This window comes from Simochromis diagramma, unplaced genomic scaffold (assembly GCF_900408965.1).
Source record: "Simochromis diagramma unplaced genomic scaffold, fSimDia1.1 OVJJ01000123.1, whole genome shotgun sequence".
NCBI lineage: Eukaryota > Metazoa > Chordata > Actinopteri > Cichliformes > Cichlidae > Simochromis > Simochromis diagramma.
In genome coordinates this window covers 302,558-327,705 of record NW_024386778.1, presented here as the reverse complement: position 1 = coordinate 327,705, position 25,148 = coordinate 302,558, and the positions used below count along the sequence as shown (strand labels likewise).

Sequence of the window (25,148 nt, the reverse complement as noted above, 5' to 3'; positions counted from 1 at the left end):
TGCATGGAAACAGTGTTACTTTAATTGAAAGGAAGGTTGTATATAGGAAATGAATTACTCCTGTACCATGTGTGAAACAAGATAAATAAATAATAAATAAATGATGCACATTTTATTTCAATGGCAACTGAAGTGTTGGATTTCATATAATAATAATCAATAGCTTCACTTCAAATTACTGGAGACCGAATCTGTGAAAGCCCGATGGTGGAGGTCCATTTGCACTACTTTATTTCTTTTAGAGCTGTTCTGTTGATCGCTTTGTAAAGACTAAATTCAAATAACACTGAAGACATAAAATGTTAGTGGTATTTCATCGTTGTGCTTTTATTTTCTCCCCTGAAAATTAGGCTACACTTATTGTGAAAAATGTAACCGGAAGTAACTTCTACTTTCATTTAGTCCATCTGGCGACGACATGTGAGTTGACTTGAACAGGAAGAGGAAAAAACGGCTACAGACGTACCGGAGCGAGTAAAAGGCAGGGTGCGTATCACACCGTTATTAAGTGCCAGGATTTTATTTGTCGCTGCACATTCAGTTCGTGTTTTTAAGCTGTGTGAATAATTTATCTGTAGTCGGTTGGATAGCTAGCTAGCTTATGAGATCAATTTAACGGCTGCCGTCTTCTCATCACTTCTTCTCTGTCTGGTTGTTTCCTGTGTTGTCAGGTGGAATAGAACCTTTGAAGAATCTAAGCCAGTCTGCTGAGACGTTTTTAACAGCAAGAAGAGTTTGTTGGAGCCGATACAGAATGTCCGGACAGAGCATTACTGACAGGATCACGGCCGCTCAGCACAGCGTCACCGGCTCGGCGATTTCGAAAACTGTCTGCAAGGCAACCACTCATGAAATAATGGGGCCAAAGAAGAAGCACTTGAACTGTAAGTTTCGTTTCCCTGTTTAGAAAAGTTGCACATTTCCTTCCCATTTTTTCGGTTAATACTGGATTTGAGTGCTGTGTCTGTGGGGCCTGCACAGACTGTAACGCTATAATCACAGGGCCAGACGGTGGTTTTACGAGTTTCAGGAAACTTTCGAGAAAAGTAAACCCACCGTGTTTGATGTAAGCAGGGATCTGTACTGTACGCTTCATACAACTGTATTTACCAGCAGGATGTTATTGGCCACACTTTAACTCCACCTGCAAAGAACTCGCCGAGTAGCTTTAGAAAGTTTAACCCGCCTGTTCCACGTGAGGCTAAAAGGCTCAAATCTGTGTTATTCTTTTGAAATACATGATGGGACTTTGGGTCAACAACCAACATCCAGAAAGGCTCTAATGTCACAGAGCTCGTTATGTTATACAGAACACACACAGGCTGGACTTTGATATCCACAGTCATAATCATTTACAGCTCTGTACAACATGCTGTGTAGCTGACTCTGCTCTTATTCCTGGAAGCAGCTTCGTGGTTATCGACTTTACAACTTTACCAAGAGTTGGTAAATGCAGATTACTTTCAGCACAGCTTACCTTGTGCGTTGTTGAGGAATACAGCAAGTATTCCTCAACAATAAGCCTACTGAAAGCTGCTTTCTGGGTTCTGTTGGTGGTGTTTGATGTTTTAAGTTACTGAAAGGAACTTTTTTATTTTTTTAAACAATTATCTTTACTATATATCATGGCAGAATGATCTGCATCAAAAAGTACATTTTAAACTAGGGCTGCCACAAACGATTATTTTGATAGTCAACTAGTCACCGATGATTTTTGCGATTAGTCTGCAAGGCTACATGTATGTTTCCCGTCCAATGGACCATGCATCCATTGGATGGGAAACGCACAGCTTCTTGCACCAGCATGTGTCTGCTCTTATATAACTATCATTAGCTTACAGCTTGAAGTGTTTAAGGTATGTGCTAACTAAAATTAAGACAGGATGATTGTTTATCACACTTAATGAAATTTGCAGATTGACTCGGTGGAGTTTAATAAACTCAGCCGGCTGCTCCTTGCTGTCTAAAATATAACAGGACCAATGTTCCCTCTAAGCTGCGCAATGCTGGCTCGCTCTCTGCGCACAGGAAATCTGCGTTGCGCACAAAAAAAAAAAAAAAATCTTTACATTACTTTTCCTATATGTCAGTTAAGATAAGTACTTGGAATGTTAAAGGGTCCAACAATGTGGTGAAAAAAAAGTCCATTTTAAATTCTCTGAAGAAAGATTTGACTCACATTGCTTTTTTGCAAGAAACCCATTTGACAGATGATGAACACAGAAAATACTGTAGAGAATGGGTTGGTCAAATTTTTTTCTCATCCTACTCCACAAATAAAAGGGGGGTTATTACCCTTATACACAAAAATCTTCCCTTCAACGTTATAGCCACTCACAAGGACAATGAAGGAAGATATATATTGGTTAAAGGGATGTTGCATGGGGAAACTGTTCTCCTAGGTAATATATATGCGCCGAATGCACAGGATGTCGAATTTTATACGGTATTATTTAGTCAATTAGTGGACATGGACTGTGCTAATATAATATTAGCGGGTGACTTTAACTGTGTTTTATGCCCTAAAATGGATAAATTTCCCCCACAATCTATCTTGACCAAAAACTCCAAAGCCCTTTGGCAAATTATAAATGAGCTTGACCTTATAGATGTCTGGCGACACTATAATCCACTATCTAAGGAGTACACTTTCCATTCTAACCCTCACTTGTCAGCATCTCGTATAGATTATATTTTTATGTCCAAGTGTATCAGTCAGTTAGTTCAGCAGGTAAATATTGGTCATATAGGTCTCTCTGACCATGCTCCTGTTGTCTTAACCATTCAACCCATGAGACATATTGAGCGCTCTAGGTCTTGGAAGATGAGCACACTGTCTCTTTTGGATGAGAAATTTATACATTTCATAACAGAGCAAACAACAGTATTCTTAGAAATAAATGATAAAGAGGAGATAGACACAAGAACTTTATGGGATAGCTATAAGGCTTACATGAGAGGGATGATTATTTCATACACAAGTCATAAAAGGAAGCAACGATTAATAAGGCAGTTAGAGATCGAGAATAATATCAAAAAGCTGGAGAAACAATACTATGTAACAAAATCAGCTGAAACATTAAGTGAGCTTAATATTGCCAGGACATCTTTGCGTAATTTGATAATGCGCGAAAGGCTGAAAGAGATGTCCTTCTTGCCAGACAACGGCTTTTTGAATCAGCTAGTAAGCCTAACCGCTTTCTGGCTCGTCTTGCAAGGAATACTCCATCAAGTTCCTTTATCACAGCTATTGTGGATGTGAATGGTGAAAGACAAGTAGGAAACCGTCAGATTAATGAGTGCTTCAGAGAATTCTATACAAACCTATATCAATCTGAGATGGACATAACAAGGCTTAACTCAGGCTTCTTCCTAAACGACTTAGTATTCCCTCAGCTTTCTGAAGATCAGGTAAGCCTGCTGGAGTCACCCATAACAATGATAGAGGTGAATAAAGCTATATCTGCACTCCAGTCAGGGAAATGTCCTGGGGCAGATGGTTTCCCAGTAGAATTTTTTAAGGTAATGAAAATGAAGTTAAATAGTTTATTATTAAGGGTTTTTAATAAAGCATTTGAAGAATCGAAACTCCCAGAATCTATGCACCAGGCTAATATAACATTGATAGCTAAAAAAGATAAAAATCCAGAGTCATGCTCATCTTACAGGCCTATTAGCCTTCTTGGTGCTGATAATAAGATACTTTCAAAGATACTGGCTCTTAGGCTAGAAAAAGTAATGTGCTCTATCGTGCATGCTGATCAGACAGGCTTTATTAAGGGGAGGAATTCTTATAATAATACTCGACGCCTATTTAATATTATTCATTTTTTAAATTTTCATCAGATCCCTGGGGTTGTTGTTTCTATGGATGCCGAAAAGGCATTCGATAGAATTGAATGGGAATATATGTTTGAAATAATGAGAAGATTTGGGTTTGGAAAAAACTTTCTGGGGTGGATCAAAATTATATACAAATCGCCAATAGCATCTGTGTTAACTAACGGCTTGTTATCTTCCCCATTTTCACTGAGCAGAGGTACAGCACAAGGTAGCCCATTGTCACCACTATTATTTGCTTTGGCCATCGAGCCCTTGGCCATGGCCATTAGACAAAATCCAAGTGTTCTTGGAGTTAAAATTGGGGATAGACAACATAAAATTCTGCTTTATGCAGACGATATTCTTCTGACACTGACTGACCCGGTTAACTCTTTACCCGTTCTTATTAGGTGCATCAAGGACTTTGGTCTTATATCTGGATACAAAGTAAATTTTGATAAATCTGTTATAATGACTTTGTGTAGTGGAGGGGATAATGAACCTTTATATGTTAAACCTTTTCATTGGGCACCATCAGGTTTTGTATATTTGGGAGTTAAAGTTACACCAAATGTTGGACACTTATATAGAGAAAATATTAATGGAATGGTTCAAGATCTTCGGGAGATGCTGACAAGATGGAGATCACTTCCGATATCATTTTTGGGAAGAATAAATCTCATTAAAATGGTAATCCTACCGAAAATATTATATCCCACAGGCATGTTGTTTGCAATCTTGAAATCAGAAGATATTAAAGTAATTAACAAGGCTATGGTGGATTTCATTTGGGCAGGAAGAAAACCCAAAATTAAATTGGAGACACTACAGTTACCGAAAGATCTGGGCGGGTGGGGAGTGCCAAACATAGAAAATTATGTCCTCTCAATACAAGCGAGGATTCTTTCTTCCTGGATACATGAACATTCTGATCTGCCATGGCTAAATATTGAGGAAGTATTATGTAAACCATCCTCACCTGTTAACTTCTTAGGGAAACGTCTAAATGACTTACCTCACGTAATAAAGCATAACCCACTGATATATAATGCTATGTGGACGTGGGGAAAACTGAGAAAAATTTTTAACAGTAGTCTTCCGTTTAATATCTTGTCAACGTTTATAAATAATCCAGACCTTCTGCCACAAAACATAGGGTCAAGCTTTGTGGGATGGCATAAAGTAGGTGTAAAGAGGTTTTATGACCTCTTTAAACATGGTGAGTTTAAATCATTTGAATCCTTGAAGTCCCAGTATTTTATGTCAAAGACTGAGTTTTATAAGTATTTGCAATTGAGAAATTATGTGTTTAAAAAATGCTAAAACATTACGAATCTCAACTGCCTCTTTTCGGTTGGAGAAATTTTTTCTGGATAATAGGGAGCATAAACATTTTGTATCAAAGTTTTATTCCGAGATTTATGCCCTAATCGTGGATAAACTGGCATGGTTGAGAAAATCTTGGGGGACGCTGCTTAAATGTGAAATAGATATACAGGCATGGGACAAAATCTTGCTCCTTCCATCCAAAATCTCTGTTTGTAACCGATTTAAAGAACTGCAGTACAAAATTTTGCACAATGTGTATATTTCTCCGTATATTTATAGTAAGTATAATATGGGAATACCTCCAAACTGTCTCAAGTGTAAGGTCAGAGTGGGCACTAGATTCCACTGTTTGTGGGAATGTGCTATTATTCAGTCATTTTGGAAAGAGGTCTGCGCCAATATTAGTACAGCTATTGGTCATCAGGTGACAGAAAACCCATTAATGTGTATATTGGGATATATTCCTGTCTCACTGGTACAACATGAGCATGTAATTCAGTCACTGTTAATGTTGGCCAGGAAAAGCATTATGTTGAGATGGGTGGGGGCTGTGCCTCCCTCCATTTCTCTATGGAAGTCGCTCATCATTGAAGTTATGACTCTGATCAGGCTGGGACATTATATTGATGGGAGCTCCCGAATTTTTGTGGACAAATGGAAGAGACCACTGGAAGCACTGGGAGTAACCTATAAACTGGATCCTAGAGGACAACAGTTATGGACATAATGTTGTAATATTCTAGTGCTGTGTAGTGTTATTATTTTGGATGTGAACCAGTCTTATATTTGTTGGGGAAAAAAGTTAAATAAAAGTTAAAAAAAAAAAAAAAAAAAAAAAAAAATCTAACCTGATTTGAAATGAAAATAAGTCCGTTAACAATTCTGTTCTGCAGTGTTAGTCAGTGACTGGCTGCTCCCGTATGGGATTAGAACGATGCCACCTTATCCCATAGTCCAGCCTATGATGCGATTCACATTCGTATGCAGCTAATCAACGTGGTTGACAGGCTATGACAGCGTCCTTATGTGCCGGTGTTTTAGCAAAGCGGCTGATGTGGAGTGAAGCCACGTTAATGACAACGTGTACAACCATTGGAGATGTGAGCAGGACAGACGGAACAACTGACGGGAAAAGTGTGGACTTTATACCAGTTTTTAAATTGTGTTGATCGGCCGCGTAAAACCAGAGTTATGATAAAATATCTGCAATGTTTGTTTTTCTTCCTGAATACTGTCGTTGTTTATATTTACTGCAGGAAGAAACGGTTAAAAACAGCGTTTTATAAGGAAAACGCTCAAAAGCCTGTGAGCAAAACAGCCCCCCTCCCCCAGCCTTTCCTATTGGTGGAAAAATGATATGGCAACATGGCATTTAGTTGTTTAAGAAGGGGGAAGTTTTAGGAGTGACGGCATGTTTTGAGAGATTTGAGACGTTTAGCACAAATCTTGTGTAGTTTGTGTGTAGTTAGTGTGTAGTGTAGTCAATAGTTGTGTTGTGTGTCAGAACAATGAGGCGACTGCTGAGTGTTACAGGTGTTACAGCAGTGATACATCTGCTGCTGTCAGGCCTGCAGGTATCAGGCTGTTGTTCTCCTTCATCTCATAGTGGACAGAAATTATTTTTTGGAGCGGCACAAATAATTTGTGTGGCATCAGATTTGATGCAGAACAGCTGATTGTTCTGTAAATAGTTTGAAATGTTTATTTAAAAACGCTTTGGCTGCATTTTTAGGTAAACAGCTGCAAAAAACTTTGTTGTTTGCAAAACTCAGTTACTTTTTTGAAGAAGTAACTATATAATTAATTGCCCAACATTGGTCATTATTTACTGTATTTGCAGACAGAGTTACAGACTCTCTCCCAGACCACAGACTCATAATACAAGTCAGAGCTTTATAAAAAAAGAAAAAAGAAAAAAAAAGAAGTATTTTTTTCAAACTTGGAGTTCAGGTTATTTTTCCTTCCAATAGTGTTAACATGCTGCACAGGTCATGAACAAGATTTATTTTAATTTTCATTGTAAGTGGGCTAAAGCAGTTAATTAAAAGTAGTCTAACATAAATGCTGTAATTTGATTATTTTAATAAACCGTAACTTGGATGGATTGGATGCTGGCGTGACCACAGTGCACAGTGTCTGCTGTTGCTCACAGTAGTCCAAGGGACGCTCAGGGAGTTTGTGTGTTCGCTCAGACACATGAAACATTACAGGGAACGTTGAAAGGGACACTGGAGTAAACTCTCGACCGTCTCACACTTCTGTTTAATCAGTTTTCTGTTTGACGTTTATTCAGTTGTGTGAAAACCAAGGAGGAACCCACCCGATGGATTAATAAAGTTTTATTTTATCTAATCTAATCTAATAATTTTAATCTCAGCCAAACTGATTTACTCAGGAACAAATAAAACACTGAAAAAGACAAACAATAACATTTTTAAGTTATCTAAGTGACTTATATATCATGTTTAACCCGAGTAGCCAAAGATCGCGGGGGTTTAAAACGATGTGCCGAGAGTTTGCTGTTCTCACCCTTGAACCCCCGGCTAGCTGTCGAGCAGCACTTTTGCAAATACGTGATGTCTTGATAAACTGAGCAGATATTTGAAGTTTACACAGCTACATTCTCGCCTGAAAATATCTTAAAAGTTTATTTTGTGACTCAGAAAGATTAATAAGAGTAACATTAAAACTTAGTAGCGCCGCCATTGCTGGAAACTGGAATTTGCAGCGCCGCGCTATGAATTCTGGGATATGCCAGGCCACGAAGGACCCACCTGACCCATCCTTCAAATCTGGGGAAATTAAGGATGCATTTGTCGGAGTCTTCGAATTTGGACAGGCTTCGTCGTGCCGCTGTGCCGTAATCGGCCTACAAATGCAACCAAAAATATTTATCACGATATCATTCGAAAATTTGCGATAACGATATAACTGACGATATAATTGACACGAGACAAAATACTTTACAACTCCACAACTTTATTAGTGCAAAAAAAAACCCCATCAATGTATTTTCACTTAAACAAGCAGCTGTTTTTTATGTGCATTAAAGTTATATAAAAATGTAACAGTGCAAATGCAAATTCCTTGCTGACAGTTCAACCAAAAGGCATTTCCAGTGGAAACTGGCCGACATATCCTCAGCATAACCATGTATAATATCCACAAAACTTAAAAAGAGGTTATACACACACAATACGGTAACATTATGTTGAAGCACAGTACGTATCACTCCGTGAGGCTCCGCCTACGATAGCCGTGATGCTCCGACAATCCATCAAGTGGTGCGGCTTCGTAGCTCAGCAAAGTCGTACTGAAACATTTGACAGATTTTCAAGCGCCGTGCACATAAAATCGTTTCGAGGTCAGTAAACACAACCAGAGTTCATACATAAGGCACACGGGGTTATAAGGGGCTCTGTCGACTTTCAGAAAAATCAAAGGATTGATTTTAAGTGTGCCGTATTTTCCAAACAACACGGTAATAACGGGGGCCCGCTAGCATGCGCTACCAAAAATAGTGCTTTGTTGTGTATCTGACGGATGAAAGCCAAACCAGTTCCACACCACTGAAGCTGCAGCATTTTTACAAACCAGTTCAGGTTCATCGTTTCATTCAACGATCCGCTTTCGCTCTTCTTATTCTGCACCGCCGCCATGCTCTTTCCTTCCATGTGCGTATGAAAACAAAGGCACTGCGCATGCGTGTTTTACCCATATTCTATCGCCATATTTCATTTTCTTATCGTTGCCCAACATTACACCGGTATTACCGTGGACGGTATGATATGGCCCAGCCCTAAGATGTGGTTTAATTTAGTTAAATCTGCAAGCGTAGGAGAGATCTCGTCTGATCTCGGAAGCTAAGCAGGTACTGATCAGAAGGTTGGTGGTTCGATTCCTGGCTTCCCCCAGTCTGCATGCCAAATATCCTTGGGCAAGATACTAACCCCAAGTTGCTTTCCGATGCATTGATCGGAGAGCAACTCCATCCTCATTGGAGTATCAAAATGTCACACATATCTGTAGCAAAAAGTCATCTTTCAGAAAAACTACTGCAACTTCCATTTAAGAGTCAGTGTGTGTGAATGTTAGGTAGAAAGCACCAAGGAAAATGTGGTTGTGCGAATGGGAGTGAGTGGGTGAAAGCACAAGTTGTGTAAAGTGCTTTAAGTGCTCAAGATTGAGTAGAAAAGCGCTATAAGAACCAGTCCATCTACCATGTGCCATACCTAAATATTTAACATTTCCAGATTGCAGTGGTGTAGAAGAAGGATTATGGAAGGAGCAGTTAATCAGAAGAACTGCAGATTTTAACCAGTTTATTGAATAATCTGAAACGCTTGCTAAAGAGTTTATTAGTGTGATTACCTCAGAGAGATTGGTTTGTGAGTGCTGGAGAAAAAGCAACACATCATCTGCATAAAGAGTGATGATCACTGCAGCCTGTCTAACTGCTGCTGCAGGTGGTTGGATAAAAACTGCAAACAGTGACGGGGAGAGTGGGCGTCCCTGCCTGGTGGGCGTCCCTGCCTGGTGGGCGTCCCTGCCTGGTGGGCGTCCCTGCCTGGTGGGCGTCCCTGCCTGGTGCCCCTCAGGAGACAGAAGCTGGAGGATGTTTGGTCATTTGTTCTGAAACAAGCTGTTGGGGAATTATATCATATTTTTAACCAGTTAATGAAAGAGGTTCAAAACCAAATTTGTGTGAAGTTGCAAATAAAAGTTTCCAGTTAACTCTGTCAAACGCTTTTTCTGCATCTAGAGATAATACTGTGGTTTCAGTGTTTTTACTGCATGAACAGTCAATCAAATTAAGTCATCTACGTGTATTTGTTGATGAGTGCTACCTTTTATGAAGCCAGTTTGGTCAGGATTAGTTATGAGGGGGGTTCTCTTCTCTGATCTCAGAGCTTTGCAGATTATTTTAAGGTCTACATTAATAAGGGATATTGGACGATAGCTGGTAGTAAACACAGGGTCTCTGCCTGGTTTTAGCAGGAGATTCATGTTTGGTGGACGTCTGTCATTTTCCTTGATTTCTGCAGCACTCTGTGGAATAATGGTGCCAGAATTGTCCAGAATTCTGCTGGAAAGCCGTCTGGACCTGGAGCCTTACTGTTGGGCAAACTTATCAGGGCTTCCTGCAGCTCACCTGCTGTCAGCAGTGAGTCCAGTGCCATTGCCTGACTGTCTGGTAGTTTTGGAAAAGTTATGTTGTCAAGAAACTGATCAACTTTGTTTTTTGATGAATTTATCTGTTGTGAATATAAAGTTTTGTAAAAGTCCCTGAAAGTGATGTTTATTCTTTCAGGATCTTAGACGGTGTTGCCTGATAAATGTTTAATCGCACACACAGTCGTTTCTTCTTTATTCTTAACTGGTTTGCTAGAAACCGGATTTACTACCATGTTGAACATTTTGAAAGTGAAGTCTTTGTACTAGAAATTTGTTTTTTTTTCTTTTAATTAAAGTTTTGCATTACAAACTTGTTTCAGTATTTAGCAACTGCATTTCTTTGCCTTGTACTTGTAACATGTGCAATGACAATAAAGTTGAATTGTGTTCAGTATTTCCTGTTCCTGGTGGGACATATCGGCTTCTCTAAAGATTTGATGATTTCTTCTAATTCCTGAATATGTTTGTTTTCTTTTTAACGTGATGAGAATGAAATGATTTTAGCTCTCATCACAGCTGTCCTGCTTCCCAGAGAACAGACTGATGTTTCAGGCAGGTCATTATTGCCTCAGTATGACTTCGGCTTATCTTTTCCCACTTTGCATTTTTCACTCCTGCAGACTTGATTCAGTGCACCAACGAGATGAATGTGAACATCCCTCAGCTGGCTGATACCCTGTTTGAGCGGACTGCCAGCACCAGCTGGGTGGTTGTCTTCAAGTCTCTCACCACTACACACCATCTGATGGTCTATGGCAATGAGGTCAGCAAGCGGACATGAAACACTACAAAGGCTCATTTACACCACGGAGCCCTGAACCGCCATAGCTTCAACACAGTCTGTGAACACTGGTTTAAGAAATGGGTGTTTAAAGTATTTATGACATGTTTAGCGCCATCTTGTGCCAAAGCAGAATATGAGGTCAACAGGTTGGTTAGTGGCAGCTAATAGGCTAACATTAGGTATGCTAAATAATTAGTAAGGTAACCAGTAACTAAGTGGAAAACAAGGCTCCTCGCCGCAACAATGAGCTTTATGTGAAGAAACCGAGAACATACCGTCTGCTTTCACTGTCTTTAGCACTAACTGGCTCTGGTTGTTTGGCTAGCTGCACTGAAACAGGAAGTGTAATGTTTGTATTTGTAAAGCACTTAATAAAGGAGGACCGCCAAGCTGCAGTGAGACACTCTGACCTTTCCTCTGAGTTGTGATGCACTGAGTGGCATAAACAGCTGATGTCCACAAGATGCGATCTATGCAATAAAAACGGGTTCCTACATGCGCGTCACGCGCAAACATAAATGTTTCTGGACGTTTTCAGTGGGAGAAACGTTTCATCATCATCCAGGTGACTTCCTCAGTCTCAGCTGACTGCAGGTTTCAACCTTATAGCAGGACATTTGCACAATAACTGAAACCAGCAGCAGTGCAGTCAGCTGAGACTGGAGAAGTCACCTGGATGATGATGAAACGTTTAAGTAAGTAAGTAAAATTTATTTATATAGCACATTTCACAGATAAAAATCACAAAGTGCTTTACAATAAGATCAGACACAAGTTAAAACGTCCACATGGACAGAATCGACCTTTGGGGATTTACTTACCTGGATGATCGAGCATCAAGACCTCTATTAGACCGCTTTTTAGTTTTAGTGTCCTTTTTTTTTGGTTCCGTTACTAGTTAGCTACCATAAACTAATCTAAGTATATGAGCCCCAACCAATCAACCCGGTGCTGTTACGTTCTGTACTGGTACAAGATGGCGCTAAACATGTTCTTAATCACAGGTGTCCAACTGCAGGCCTCGAGGGCCGGTGTCCTGCAGGTTTTAGATGTGTCCTTGGTCCAACACAGCTGACTCAAATGACCTCCTCAACATGTGCTGAAGTCCTCCAGAGGCCTGCTAACAAACTAATCGTGTGAGTCAGGCGTGTTGACCCACGGTTATATCTAAAACCTGCAGGATGCCGGCCCTCGAGGCCTGGAGTTGGACGCCCCTGGTATAAAAGCTTTAAACAGTTCATAGTTAATCCAGCTTCACAGACAGTTAAATCTGTGACAGGCTTTGAGCATCTGTGGGCGTGCAGCGCTGCTGCAGACATTCATGGTTCATTCATGTGGTGTTTTTTTTGCAGAGATTTATACAATATCTGGCTTCAAGAAACACACTTTTTAACCTCAGCAACTTTTTGGACAGAAGTGGCCTACAAGGTATCTCACAAACATCCACGACAGCCACGTTTCCCTGCGATACGCCGTTTATACTCACTCGTCTCTTCTTTGGTTTCTAACGTAGGCTATGATATGTCAACGTTCATCAGGAGGTACAGCCGCTACCTGAATGAGAAGGCTGTCTCCTACAGACAAGTCGCATTTGACTTCACTAAAGTGAAAAGAGGGTAAGGTTCATGTTTCTCACTGACTCGTGTTTGTCCTTTCTTACACCTGAGCCCCAAAGCTTGAATTTCTTGTTCAGGTGATCGTGTGTGACACTCCGGGGTGATATTGAAAATATCGTTGCACTACTTTTGTTTCCTTGTGACAGTTTTGTTAAAGTTGCAGAAAGCAACATATAACTTCTGCAGCTCTGTTTGAGGAAAGCCGAGTTCCTGGTTTTGCTTCACTTCACCATTTTAAAGGCAAGATATTTCCAAATAGCAGCGTTAGCATCTTTTTGTGAATTTGATTATCTTTCTTATTTTATTTCATAATTTGTCATATTGGGCCTGATTTTACTGATTAGTTTGCATCAAATGCAGCTATAGTCATAATTTTACTTCACTCCGTAGGACAGCTGCACGTCTCAGTGTCGGACTCTAAATTAAATTACATATAACTTCATTAATTCTTCATTAATATTTCTATTGTGACGTTTGCAGTCTTGACATCCTTTAGATAGTAGAGACGTATCTGCTGGCTAATGATGTTCATTTCAAAAGTGCCAACTTGGCAGACGATCCACACAAAAAGACTTAAATGAACATTAATTATCCAGAGCTCTAACCCACAGCAAAGAAACGATTATTACCATGGGTGACAATAAAATTAAAATACGTTAAAATAATGAATGCTTTCTCTTTGCTTTCACAGGCCTGATGGAGTCATGAGGACCATGAACACAGAGAAACTCCTTAAAACCGTTTCTGTCATTCAGACTCAGATGGATGTGTTGCTTGATTTCAATGTGAGTGCTCGGCATCGTCAGACGTCTCAGCACAAGTAACTTACAGTGATGGGAATAACAGCGTAAACGTTTCAGTAACCAGTAATCGAACAACGCTGTTACTGTTACCGACAAGAAAAAGTAGTGCGGACATGTTACTGTGTTTCCACACACAGAGGGTTGACGCTGTCATCAGCTTATTGCGAAACAATCGCACGAGTGCTGCTGATTGGCTGAGGAAGAATAAAACAGTCGTCGTAAATCAATCACATGACCAGTTTAAGATGACATAGCGACAAGATGCTGATGTCGACCCAAGACAACCCAGAGTATCAATTTCTGTGTTAAAAGTGTCGACTTTATACCAGTTTTTAAATTGTTGATCGGCCACGAAAAACCAGAGTTATGATAAAATAATATATACGCCATGTTTTCTCCTGAATAATCGAACACTGGAGTTTACTGTGGGAAGCACTCGAATGACCTCTCTGCTTGTGAGCAAAAACAAAACCCCCCAAACCCCCCCTTTCCTGTTTGTGGAAAATATACCATGTCCACCAATCAAAAAATGGCATTCGGTTGTTTGGGAACAGGGCGAAGTTTTAGGAGTGACGGCGGTGAGAGAGAGAGAGATTTGTGACATTTAGTGTTGTAGTGTAGTGGATAGTGTTGTTGTGTGTGTCAGAACAATGAGGCGACTGCTGAAGGTCACAGCTGCTGCCAAAAAGCCACCAAACAGTGTAAACGCTGTCTGCAGGTGGAAACAGGAGCAGCGACACACCTGCTGCTCTCAGGCCTGCAGGTATCAGGCTGTGATCTGCTTTTTTATCTTACAGTGGACAGAAATTATTTTTGGGAGGGGCACAAATAGATTGTGTGGCATCGTATTTGATACAGAACAGCTGATTGTTCTGTAAATAGTTTCAGTGGTTATAAAATAACAGCTTGGCTGCATCTTAGGTAAATAGCTGCATATAACTTTGTTGTTTGTAAAACTTGTGCATAGGTTTATATTTGCATTTCAAGTTAAGAGAATGATTTTTAAACATGTTTGTGGTTGTTACAGTAAAAATATAACTTTTTCTACTCGGATTTTATATTTTGTGTCTGGTTTCAGATCAGCTGTGCTGATACAGTATGTCAAATGAAAAAATAACTGTAAATTCAGACGTGTGAGGTTGTGCTGAAAAGAACGGTACCAAACAAAACAAGGCAGGATAAATCGTTTTTAAAGGTGAAATGACAAGTAGTCAAAAACACCCTCGACCACAGAGGGTTGAACATTGTTTTTAAGTAATGCAATAGTTACTTTTCCTATAATTTAGTTACTTTTATAATAACTCTGTTACTAACTCAGAGATACTTTTTTGAAGAAGTAACTATTTACTATTACTAATTACTTTTTCTAAGTAACTCGAGCTTTTCTTGTTTGTTTGTTAGCCCGTTGGCCCAGTGGTGGGCGTGTTTTATAAGCGCTCTTTACATGGCTTTAACTTTGTTACCGTTTTAGACCAAATTAAGGCAAAAATGGTTTTGAAAGAAGAGAAGACGAACTTTACTGGGCAGCACAAAGTACTGCTGTCTGAAAAAGCAGCACTGCCTCGATCTTACCACATGCGCCACACATTATCATTACTCCTCAACCATTTTTACAGAAAATTCAAATGGTTCATGAAAGATGAGAATCAGTTTGTTTTGGCACAATTATAAAATAAGTGCAGGTGAGGTTGATTCTGTTTACCTGGACGTTTCGTCACTCATCCAAGTGACTCCTTCGAGACTGAAGAAGTAAGGCTACGTTGAAATGAAGAGACTCACTCTTTGAGGATTTACTCACCTGGATGATTGAGCATGCATCGAGACGGTTAAACACGATGTTTTAACACCGGCACCTCTCTTTTAGGTCAACGCCAATGAGCTGACAAACGGTGTGATCAACGCAGCCTTCATGCTTCTGTTTAAAGATGCAATCCGGCTGTTTGCGGCCTACAACGAGAGCATAATCAACCTCCTGGGTAAGGACAGGTTGTTTTTTGTCAGCCATGTCATCCTTTTATTTTACCTTTACAGGACCTTTTACTAGATGAGGCTCTCCACCTTAGTTTAGACATTTATACACAGCTTTTAATTAACAAAGTTTTATGATGAATGTTTAGGAATTACAGCCGTTTTTACATATAATACCTTATTTTAAGAGGCGCAAAAGTAATTGGGCAGTTGAATGACATGAAGTTTAATGGTGTCCTTGTTATTGTATTGTATGACAGATTAGGGAGATAAAACATCTGGACGAGTTTCTAGTGTTGAATTCGTATTTGGTAGCTGTTGACTGGAAGTAATGGTTCCAGATACTCTACTGGTCAATAGATTAGAACAACCCAGTTTTTCCAGTTATTTATTTCTGTTCAAGTTGTTCAAATCCAATGAACAGCTCGAAATGGTAAAAAGGTAAGTGGTGACCTCCCAGAGGTTTTAAAAAAAAAAAAAAAGGTAAGGTTACCCAAAACTGAAAAATAATGCACATTTCAGAAAATGGCCTTTTTCAGGGAACAAAAACAGGTTAACAATTTAAAGCTGTTCTGCAACAGTGGAGGTTGATCCAGCCTTGAAAGCTGGTGCTGCTAAGTCCTACAGCTGTTCCAACCTCTCTGGATTACTCCCAGCCCCTCTGTCTGCGTAAAAGCAAAAAAGGCGATTAACAGTAGAAGACAGACCATCGTAACACTTATAAATGTAGGTCTGTCCTACAGAGAAACTGCAAAGAAAGTCAAGGCGTCAGTGAGTCCAGCTTCCTTCAAACTGTGACAGGAAGAGGTCTGCAGACCCAACGACACGACTGAATCGGACACACGTTCCTGAGAGTTAACAGCTGTGTGATGGCGGCTCACAGGACATCAGCTTCAAGCAGCTTCATAGTGGTCGTAGTGAGAAAGTCTCAGTTTCAGCTGTGAGGAGAAACTTCGAGCTGCAGGTTTAAGAGGACGAGCTGCAGCAAGAAAGCCAGACGTCAGAATAAGACAGAGGCTCGTCTGGGCCATGAAACATTGGACTGCTGAAGACTGGAAGAAGGTTTCATGGACTGATGGATCAACATTTGAAATCTTCGGTTCATCATGCAGGATCTTTGCTGTGGAGTAGGTGAAAGGATGGATCCACAGTGTGTGGCATCGACTGTCAAACATGGAGGAGGAAGTGTGACGGTCTGGGGCTGTTTGCTGATCCAGGGTCGGTGACTCGTACAGAGGGGGAGACTCCCTGAACCAAAACAGCTCCACAGCACTCTGCAGCTCCATGCAGGACCCTCTGCTCAGTCAGAGGTTCATCCTACAGCAGGATAATGACCCAAACAGTCCAACTGTGCCAAGCTTGGAAACACGGAGTGTCCAGCACAGTCTCCAGACTGAAACCCCATCGAGCTGGTTTGGGATGAACTGGACAGAAGAGTGAAAGAAAAGCAGCTACAAGGTCCACGTTTATGGAACGTCTGCAGCAGACATGGGAGAAGATTTGATTTCTGTTGCAGACAGAATGCAATAGAAATCATTCAGCATGTAGAAGAATGTAGAACGTTATTACTGTTGTTGTTGCTATTATAAGACTTTGCAGGGACGGTTAATAAGGTGTGTTTTTTGATTTTTGTGGACCAAATCCTGATCCTCGACGATCACACCTCAGATATATCCTGCAGAAAAACTTTACCTGAAAATAAAGTGAATTTCTTTTTTGTGTGTGATTAACAGAGAAATACTTTGACATGAAAAAAGTTCAATGCAAAGAAGGACTGGACCTCTACAAGAAGTTCCTTACACGAATGACAAGAATCTCCGAGTTCCTCAAAGTTGCAGAGGTAAGTCTTCTTTAGCCTGTCAGGGACTGCAAAGGAGCGTGTGATCACTGAGATCAGCTGGCTCTTGTTTCTGTCTGATTTTCAATACGTTTCGGTTTGTTTGCCTTCAGCAAGTTGGAATTGATCGAGGAGACATCCCAGACCTGTCTCAGGTGAGCCTTCACACAAACACAGTCATTTAGTGCAGCAGATAACAGGACTCAGCGCTGCGCTTTTTATTACAGCTTTTTCCTGAGTAAAAGGTGGAGAAATTAATAAAGCACATGTAACTGTGGAGCCACCAAAATTGAAAGTAGTTGGAGCAATTCACTAAAACTTGCAAACATATGTGGAAATACAGTATAATCTGTCACAGGTGTTTCATATATGAAGGTGAAATTTCACTCCAATGTTAAATGGTGATGTCACGAGATGACGCAGATAATGTTCTGAAGATTAATGAACAATAACATAAAATGATGAGAAAACTCCTCTGAAAACGATCAGGTGCAAGAAGCAGCCAAAGCAACACTGTGCTGCTGTTAGAAAGAAGTTACAGGCTAACATACATGAGCGGCACATTTTCAAGAAAACTCGCTGCATTATACGAGTGCAGTCACAGAAGTTTACAGTCGCAGCAGCATGATTGTAAATGATTGTACTTTGTACAGTGATGCAGCAGTGGGCATGTTATTAAATGTGGCTGTTATTGTCCTTTCACAGCTGCTAACTCGCTGAAGCTTCAGTGCTAACAAGTTCTAACACCCACTGCTGTGCGCAGCTGTTGCATGTGTTGCATAGGGCTGGGCGATGTGGACCAAAAATCATATATCGATATTTTTTTAGCTGAATGTCTATATGCAATATATCTTTACATGTTTTCTACCCATAAAGGAAAAACAGAGTTCTTAGTCAAAGCTACGTGTGCGAGATGTCACATGCACACTCATGTACAGCTGCAGATGCACTTGAAAAATGACTCGGATATAAATTATTGGTCTTTATTAAATAATAATTCTTCTTGAATAAAATACAGTGATGGTGTTTTTCAGCCTTGTGAAAGGATTTTCAGTGTCGGTGGGAACGTTGTAACCTACATCCTTGAAGCCTGATGCTGTTGACAGATTAGTCTGGCACAAAATCAGGAAGACGTACGGTCGTTGGCGTGTTCTCACTACAGTTTTATTGTCATTTGATATTTGATATCATATTTCTTTCTTATTTCAAATCAGCTGATTCAGTATTGCACTCAGCAGTGTCCAGTTGAAGCCTGTTGTTGAGCTGTACCACCTCGACGACATTAGCCTCGTTTAAGCCAGGTTGTGAGAGCATCCTGCAGGGCTTCAGCTGTGTGCTGCCCGCTGTGGTCTGGAGACAGGCAGGTTTCAGTCCAGTCTTCCATGTATGGCTCACAGGTCCTGCTGGACCACATGTCATCAGTGTGAAGTGAGACACTTTGTTGAGCTGGGCAGCGAGCTTCTCGGTAACTTGAGTAAACATTTTTGGCAGCGACTCTCAAAGTATCTCTGACTGGTGTTTCAGCAGCTGTATGAAGCTGTTCCACAGTTGAGATGGAGACCATGTCTTCAGCGATGGTCACTGCTTTAGTAATGTCACTCTCCCTCCCATAATCCACGAGTGTGTGAGTTTTATAACGCCGTTTGTTTCAGGTGCAGGGGGCTGGCAGGACTTTGCGCTCTGAGATACAGCACGCACTTTATGGCGCTGGTGTAAATGGTGGAAAAGATGAGCAGTGCTCGAACCTTTTGTCAGGACGCTTTATTCTGCTGCTGACACTTTGAATCCAAACCATCTCCAAATATTCAACCAACCAGCTTCAATAGCTACCGTGTCCATCCTGTCGCCGCCTGCAGGTGAAGCGATGGGGGAGAGGCGAACGTGGACGAGAGAGCGGCTCCACAAGTATAATTACAACACAACATAAACGATGTGGATATAAATAATATTGTCATGTCTTATATCTCGTATAAAAGTATACCCCCTGTGGTTCAGGGGGGTGGGAAGCTCATCTTGTAACCGGAAGGTTGCCGGTTCGATCCCCAGCTCTCTCTGTCCGTTGTGTTCTTGGGCAAGACACTTCACCTACCGCCTACTGGTGATGGCCAGAGGGGCCGATGGTGCAATATGGCAGCCTCGCCTCTGTCAGTCTGCCCCAGGGCAGCTGTGGCTACAGCCGTAGCTGCCTCCACCAGTGTGTGAATGTGAGAGTGAATGAATAGTGGCATTGTAAAGCTCTATATAAATGCAATCCATTATAATTATTATTATTATTATATTGATATTTTTTAGAAACTCAGTCTATCGCCCAGTCCTAGTGCTGCACTTACAGACAGGCTCACACCCACTCATGAATGCATGTCATGCAGAAACTAACGGTGTGAATCCAGGCTGTCTTATTGGATACCAGACCAGCGACTTATGTTTAAAAGTAGCTTTATTTGCAGGTTTCGTTTTCTTTCTGCACCTACATTAAATCACAGTATGCTAGCTTTGCTCCACATGTGTTCCTAATATCTTGGCCACCTTTATTTTCTGTATTTCTCCTTTCTTCTGTTTCTCTTTCTTCAGTTTACAGTGTGTGTAAGTATCTGGCTTTTCTCTCTCCATCTCTGTATTCAAAGCTGTTTTTTGACTCTTGGCAATTACACGGCTTGTTTTCATGCTTTTTTTTTTTTTTTTTCCTCTACACAAGATCCTGTCAGGTTTTCTTCAGCATTTGAAATTGAATATGTGTCATGACATTCATGTTAGGCCCCAAGCAGTCTGCTGGATGCCCTGGAGCAGCACTTGGCGTCTTTAGAGGGAAAGAAAGTCAAAGATTCAACAGCAGCCAGCAGGTAGGTCTGTTTCCTGGTCCCTGCTAGCCCAGTGTTTGCTTCAGCGATTTGATGGCTCTGCACTGACTGAGATCAAAAAGCATTATGCATGCTAGTCAGGTTGTAAGACACTTGTATCTTGAAATAATTCTTGATCTTCTTCTCCTGTTTGTCCCGTGATTAAGAGCTAGCACCCTCTCCAGTGCTGTCTCTTCCCTGGCCAACACCGGCATGTCTTTCTCCAAAGTGGACGAGAGAGAAAAGCAGGCTGCCCTGGAGGAAGAGCAGGCTCGCCTCAAAACCCTGAAAGTACGTTTCAGCCTCACGTCTTAGATTCTCTTCTCCTTGATGCACGTGAGGCCAGAGAAGCAGCATCTGTAAGCATGTTGTGTAGAGCTGACATTCTGTGTTGTGTAGTTCAGACGTTGGGAGAAATTTGCTTTGGGTTCGTCTGTAGCAGCGACCCAGTTTGGTAGCTTTGCCTGTACTGGGAGTCTGGTAGTATACCAGTAGTAGTACCTTATTACCCGCTGAGGAAATTATGGAAATTATTGTCTTATTATTAGTCATTCAGTCCTGGTGGTGTTTGTGATGGGGCGTTTTTGCCTTTTGAAATGTTTGAATGGAATCTCTGTGACTGTATCACGACGTACCACAGCTGTAAAGGTTTACCTGCTGCGGCTGCTATAATTAGGGTAACAGTAGGTAGATGTACAAAAACAATTAGCAAAGCAAATATTATGTGTGTGGCAAAAGAAATGATCTCAAATGAAACTGAAAAATTAAATATTAACATTTGATTTTGTAATGTTAGGAAGTTCATTCTGCAGGCGCGATGGTTGCAGGTTTCCATTGGGGAGTGTTTCAACAAGTGCACAAAAAATTATATTTTGTTTGTTTTTGTTTTGTTCGTGTTTCTGGTTCCGTATGACTTAATTAAAAAATACTTTGGACTTACACACAACAAAGTCTTATTGGGTGTAACAAACACCAAATTTTACTTGTGCTGTTTTAAAAAAGAAAGATCATTATTGCTTCATCATCAAAAAAATGTTTAAATTGTTTTGTTCCCATTTTGTCATCGGATGTCGTTTATAGGGATGACATATATGCATATTTGCGAGGCCTATTATAGGTTATAAGTAGTTTGGCTCTCCTGGGCTGCTTCTCTCACATTCTTCAAAAGAAACCCTGCAAAGACAAATTGTGTTTGGATCCAGATTAGCTTATGTTGCTAACACTCACATAATTATTTCAGGAACAGCGTCTGAAAGAGCTCCAAAAGACCCCCACTACAGCAACCACAGACTCCTCCCCCGTCTCTCTGGATGGGACCATAGACTCCGCCCCTGTTCTTGACCCCTTCTCAACCACCAACTCGACCAGCAGGTGAGGACATAACCTGTGTCTCCTACTTTTATAACCAGGAAAATAAAACAAACTGCACAAAATAACTTAATTTCATACAATCACACACCATGAGGGGGTGATCCCCTAATGCCTTAATCCCAGTCAGGGGCTGGGCAGAGGCGGAAAACTCATTACAAACAGGTACCAAAAGCCAACCGGCCCCAAGAACCGCCCACCTCCTTTGGGTTTTTTTTTGGTCTTGGGAGGGTGGCAGAATTCGATGGATTCGAGTCACTTCTTTCTCAATCTGAGGGCACACCTGCCTCCCACGTAGGACCCCAGATATTGTAACTCTCTCCATCCAGCCCCACACTTGCTCAGGTTGGCCATGAAGCCCACCTGCCACAAGGACTCCAGGACTGCGGCTATTCATAGTCTTCATCCAAGTATCACTATGGATAATAGCTTCATCCAGATAGGTGGTGGCATATGCAGCTTTCGGATTGGTCCATGAGGCACTGGAAAGTGGCAAGGGCTCCAAATAAGCCGAACGTATGACGAATTGCTACAGTCCACACGGTGTGGAGAAGAATTTCTTTCCTTGGACTTGGAAGACAAGGGAATCTGCCGGTAGCCCTTGGTTTATTCCAGCATTGTGAAAAAATCAAGCAGCACCTAACCCTCCAAGAGCTCTTCGACTGCCATACTGTGACGCCTCATTCACGTTGAGCTAGTCCACACTGTGAAGACACATCTTTCTTCACCACAGAAACTATGGGGCTACACCACGCACTGTGCGACTCTTCTGTTGTCCTCATCCCCAGCACAGCATCTGAACTGTTTGTCTCTTATGGTCAGTGTGGTGCAACCAGGCAGGCGAAAGAGCAAATCTGCAAAATGCTTTTGCAGCAACATCCGCTCTTGGTCATCACAATGGAGACACAGAGTCAGTATCGGACAACCTGCCGTCACTGCTGAGCTCAGCACAGACGATGCACGTTCCTAATGGTCGTGAGCACAACCCTACACAAGGCCCCACTGACCAACTGAACCTGCGCTAATCTGTTTCTGTCTCTAACTACAGCCTTAAGTCTGTACTTTTAGCCCCATATTTAATTTCTACTGGTGGCGAGGGATCTATAGCCCCATGGCTCCTTACTGGAAGACTGTGTATCTCTCCTGGACCATGGGAGGGTGATGAAGGGCTGGTGATGTGGAACACCTGCTCTACCTCTGTACGTGGGCATTCTCTGCAGTAGTGTCCGCCCACACTTCCACCACTCCTGCCTCAAAGCTCATGCAGCTCCCAGTGAGCGGGGTGCAATGTCCATGGCCTCTGGGACTTGCAGAGAGACTGGTTAGTTGTTTCTCTGCTGGAGCTGGTTGAGTCTGGGACATGTAACGGGGCCACCTCCTCAGGGCTTTGACCGGCTGACTCCCGCTCTAGCAGGACCCCTGGCTGCGCTGACAGGTGTCCCTTGGCCAACCTCATGTTGATGTCAAGGTTCTTCAGCTGGCTGCAGCGGACCCACTCCGCCATTCCCGTTCCACGAATTGCTCCAGGAAGGCTAGGTTCAATTCCCTGGTTTCTCCATTCATGGGGCCGGGCTGCAGCCACTTGGCTGCTGCATCATGAAGCCCTGTGACACATGTGAAGGGCTGACCCTCCAACCCCATCCAACCTCCCTGGAACCAGTGGCGGTGTTCCTTCAGTAAAAGCCTCAGCTGATCTAGGATCAGGATGTTAAAAATGAACGCTGCCACCTGGGCCTCCCCTGACAGGTCTGTCGTCATGTGCCGGGTAGTTGGGTGCGACTGTAATAATAAATCCACAGATGGGTTTGTGGTTGATTCTTAGTGCTTGACTGAATGTTTGATGCTTTCTGTGCCTCAGCTCGCTCAGCTTGTTTTCTCCTCTCTGCTCACCGGGTCCCAGCATGGTTTGGAAATAGGGAGACATGATTAGAACATGGGCGCCATCTGTGTTGGCCAGCCTTCCCTGGCTTTGTTGTAGTTCGTCCAGGCGATGGACTCGTTGGTCAGTCTGGTCTTCTGTCTCTCAGAAGCTGATGTTTTGCCCCTCTGGGATTCCTGCCCATTCCTTTCAGTGCCTCACTCATGTATTGATCCATGTTCCTGTTTATCTTAACCAGCGTGATGCGTGACAGCAGCTTTGATGTGGTACTGAGGAGGATTATTGTCAGGTAGTTTGATGGGACCAGCCCCTTCTGGGGATCCTTAGGGACAGGACTGTCCGGCCTTCAGCTAGCCATCCTCGTCCCACAGCAGCTACCAGACATTTGTAGCGTACCGTTAACGTCTTTAGCCAATAGGTGTGAATCTTATCAGGGCTCGGTGTTCTCCAGCTCTTCTTACTGGAGACCGTTTGTTAGATGTCCGCTCTGTGATGGTTACTGGATCCTGTTCAGGAAGGTTGATGGAGGGCGGGCCCTAACCCGGGCAGAGACACTAACTCTTACAACTTCATACAATAGAAACAATTTTAATATTGCATATCCTGTATATATTACCCTGTGACAGGACTTGCACTTCAAATTCTGACTACACCCACACATCAGCTACATCAGCTACAAAGTGCTGTTTTACTTTATTATTTTCTTTGCTCAGAGTTCAGTTTATTCTTATTTTAGATGGTTGTTTATTTAGCTGTGTGAAGAGTTGCAAAGTAAGAATTTCATTGCTCTGCGTAACCACTTGTGCATATGGCAATAAACACACACACACACACACACACACACACACACACACACACACACACACACACACACACACACACACACACACACACACACACACAGTAAAACCCAGTTACTGTTAAGATGAAAAACAAAAACACCTCAGTTTTAACAGAAAATGTAACTTTTTCCTCAGGAAGTGGATGATTGTTTTTATTTATTTCATTGATTGGTTTTCCTGCTCGTTCTTTCCAGCACCTTCAGTGCAGCCAGTGACCTGCTGGACCTCCAGCCGACCTTCCAGCAGCCTCTCTCCACCACCACCAACATATGGGGAGGTGAGGACACCTTTCTGCTTGGAAACACTTCAGCCTACACAGTTACCACATATTGTACATTAGATCGCACAATAATAGATAATAAGCACACACTGTCCAACTATCCTGTACTGATATTCTGAACATCACCACTGGTGTGGCTCAGGACGTACAGTGGTGTACACATCTGTACGTGCCTGACGTATACATCAGAGTGATTGTTAGAAAAATACTTTCAAACATTGAATGAATGTTTGAGTTTCAGTGGTTTAAAAGGGTTCTGTAGTAAAATGTGCTTTGAGTGCTCAGTTTGAATACAGAAATTCTATAAGTACAGTTTTCATATTTACCTTTGACCATGAATTTAGACGAGAGGAACTGAGTACAAGCTGAGAGAGTTCGTCTGTGATTTATAGAGTAAAACTCTTTGAGAAATGTCAGAATATTTTATTAATCCATAAGGTAATTATATGGGTCACATCGTCCTGATGCTCAATCATCCAGCTAAGTAAATCCCCAAAAGTTGATTCTGTTCATTTGGACGTTTTCAGTGGGAGAAACGACTTCTTCAGTCTCAGCTGACTGCAGGTTTCCAACCTTATAAGCAGGACATTTACATACTGACTGAAACC

The 25,148-nt window shown here is 41.7% G+C and overlaps 1 protein-coding gene across 12 annotated transcripts in view; it reads left to right on the top strand.

The window, feature by feature from the left end:
* The first annotated feature begins 366 nt into the window (after positions 1 to 366).
* The window catches only part of LOC120720858 (phosphatidylinositol-binding clathrin assembly protein-like), a 37,895-nt gene continuing 13,113 nt past the window's right edge, over positions 367 to 25,148 (top strand). For 5 of the 12 annotated variants that reach the window (XM_040010745.1, XM_040010684.1, XM_040010736.1 and 2 more), the window contains exons 1-14: positions 367 to 486; positions 672 to 884; positions 10,947 to 11,089; positions 12,463 to 12,538; positions 12,624 to 12,726; positions 13,418 to 13,511; positions 15,394 to 15,505; positions 17,231 to 17,337; positions 17,448 to 17,489; positions 19,906 to 19,917; positions 20,089 to 20,174; positions 20,339 to 20,462; positions 21,412 to 21,542; positions 24,455 to 24,537. In XM_040010745.1, the coding sequence (XP_039866679.1) occupies positions 755 to 884; positions 10,947 to 11,089; positions 12,463 to 12,538; positions 12,624 to 12,726; positions 13,418 to 13,511; positions 15,394 to 15,505; positions 17,231 to 17,337; positions 17,448 to 17,489; positions 19,906 to 19,917; positions 20,089 to 20,174; positions 20,339 to 20,462; positions 21,412 to 21,542; positions 24,455 to 24,537 (1,243 nt within the window). In that variant the 5' untranslated portion in view covers positions 367 to 486; positions 672 to 754. The remainder of the gene's footprint in view (positions 487 to 671; positions 885 to 10,946; positions 11,090 to 12,462; positions 12,539 to 12,623; positions 12,727 to 13,417; positions 13,512 to 15,393; positions 15,506 to 17,230; positions 17,338 to 17,447; positions 17,490 to 19,905; positions 19,918 to 20,088; positions 20,175 to 20,338; positions 20,463 to 21,411; positions 21,543 to 24,454; positions 24,538 to 25,148) is intronic. The other 7 variants (XM_040010752.1, XM_040010761.1, XM_040010729.1 and 4 more) reach the window with 3 other exon arrangements.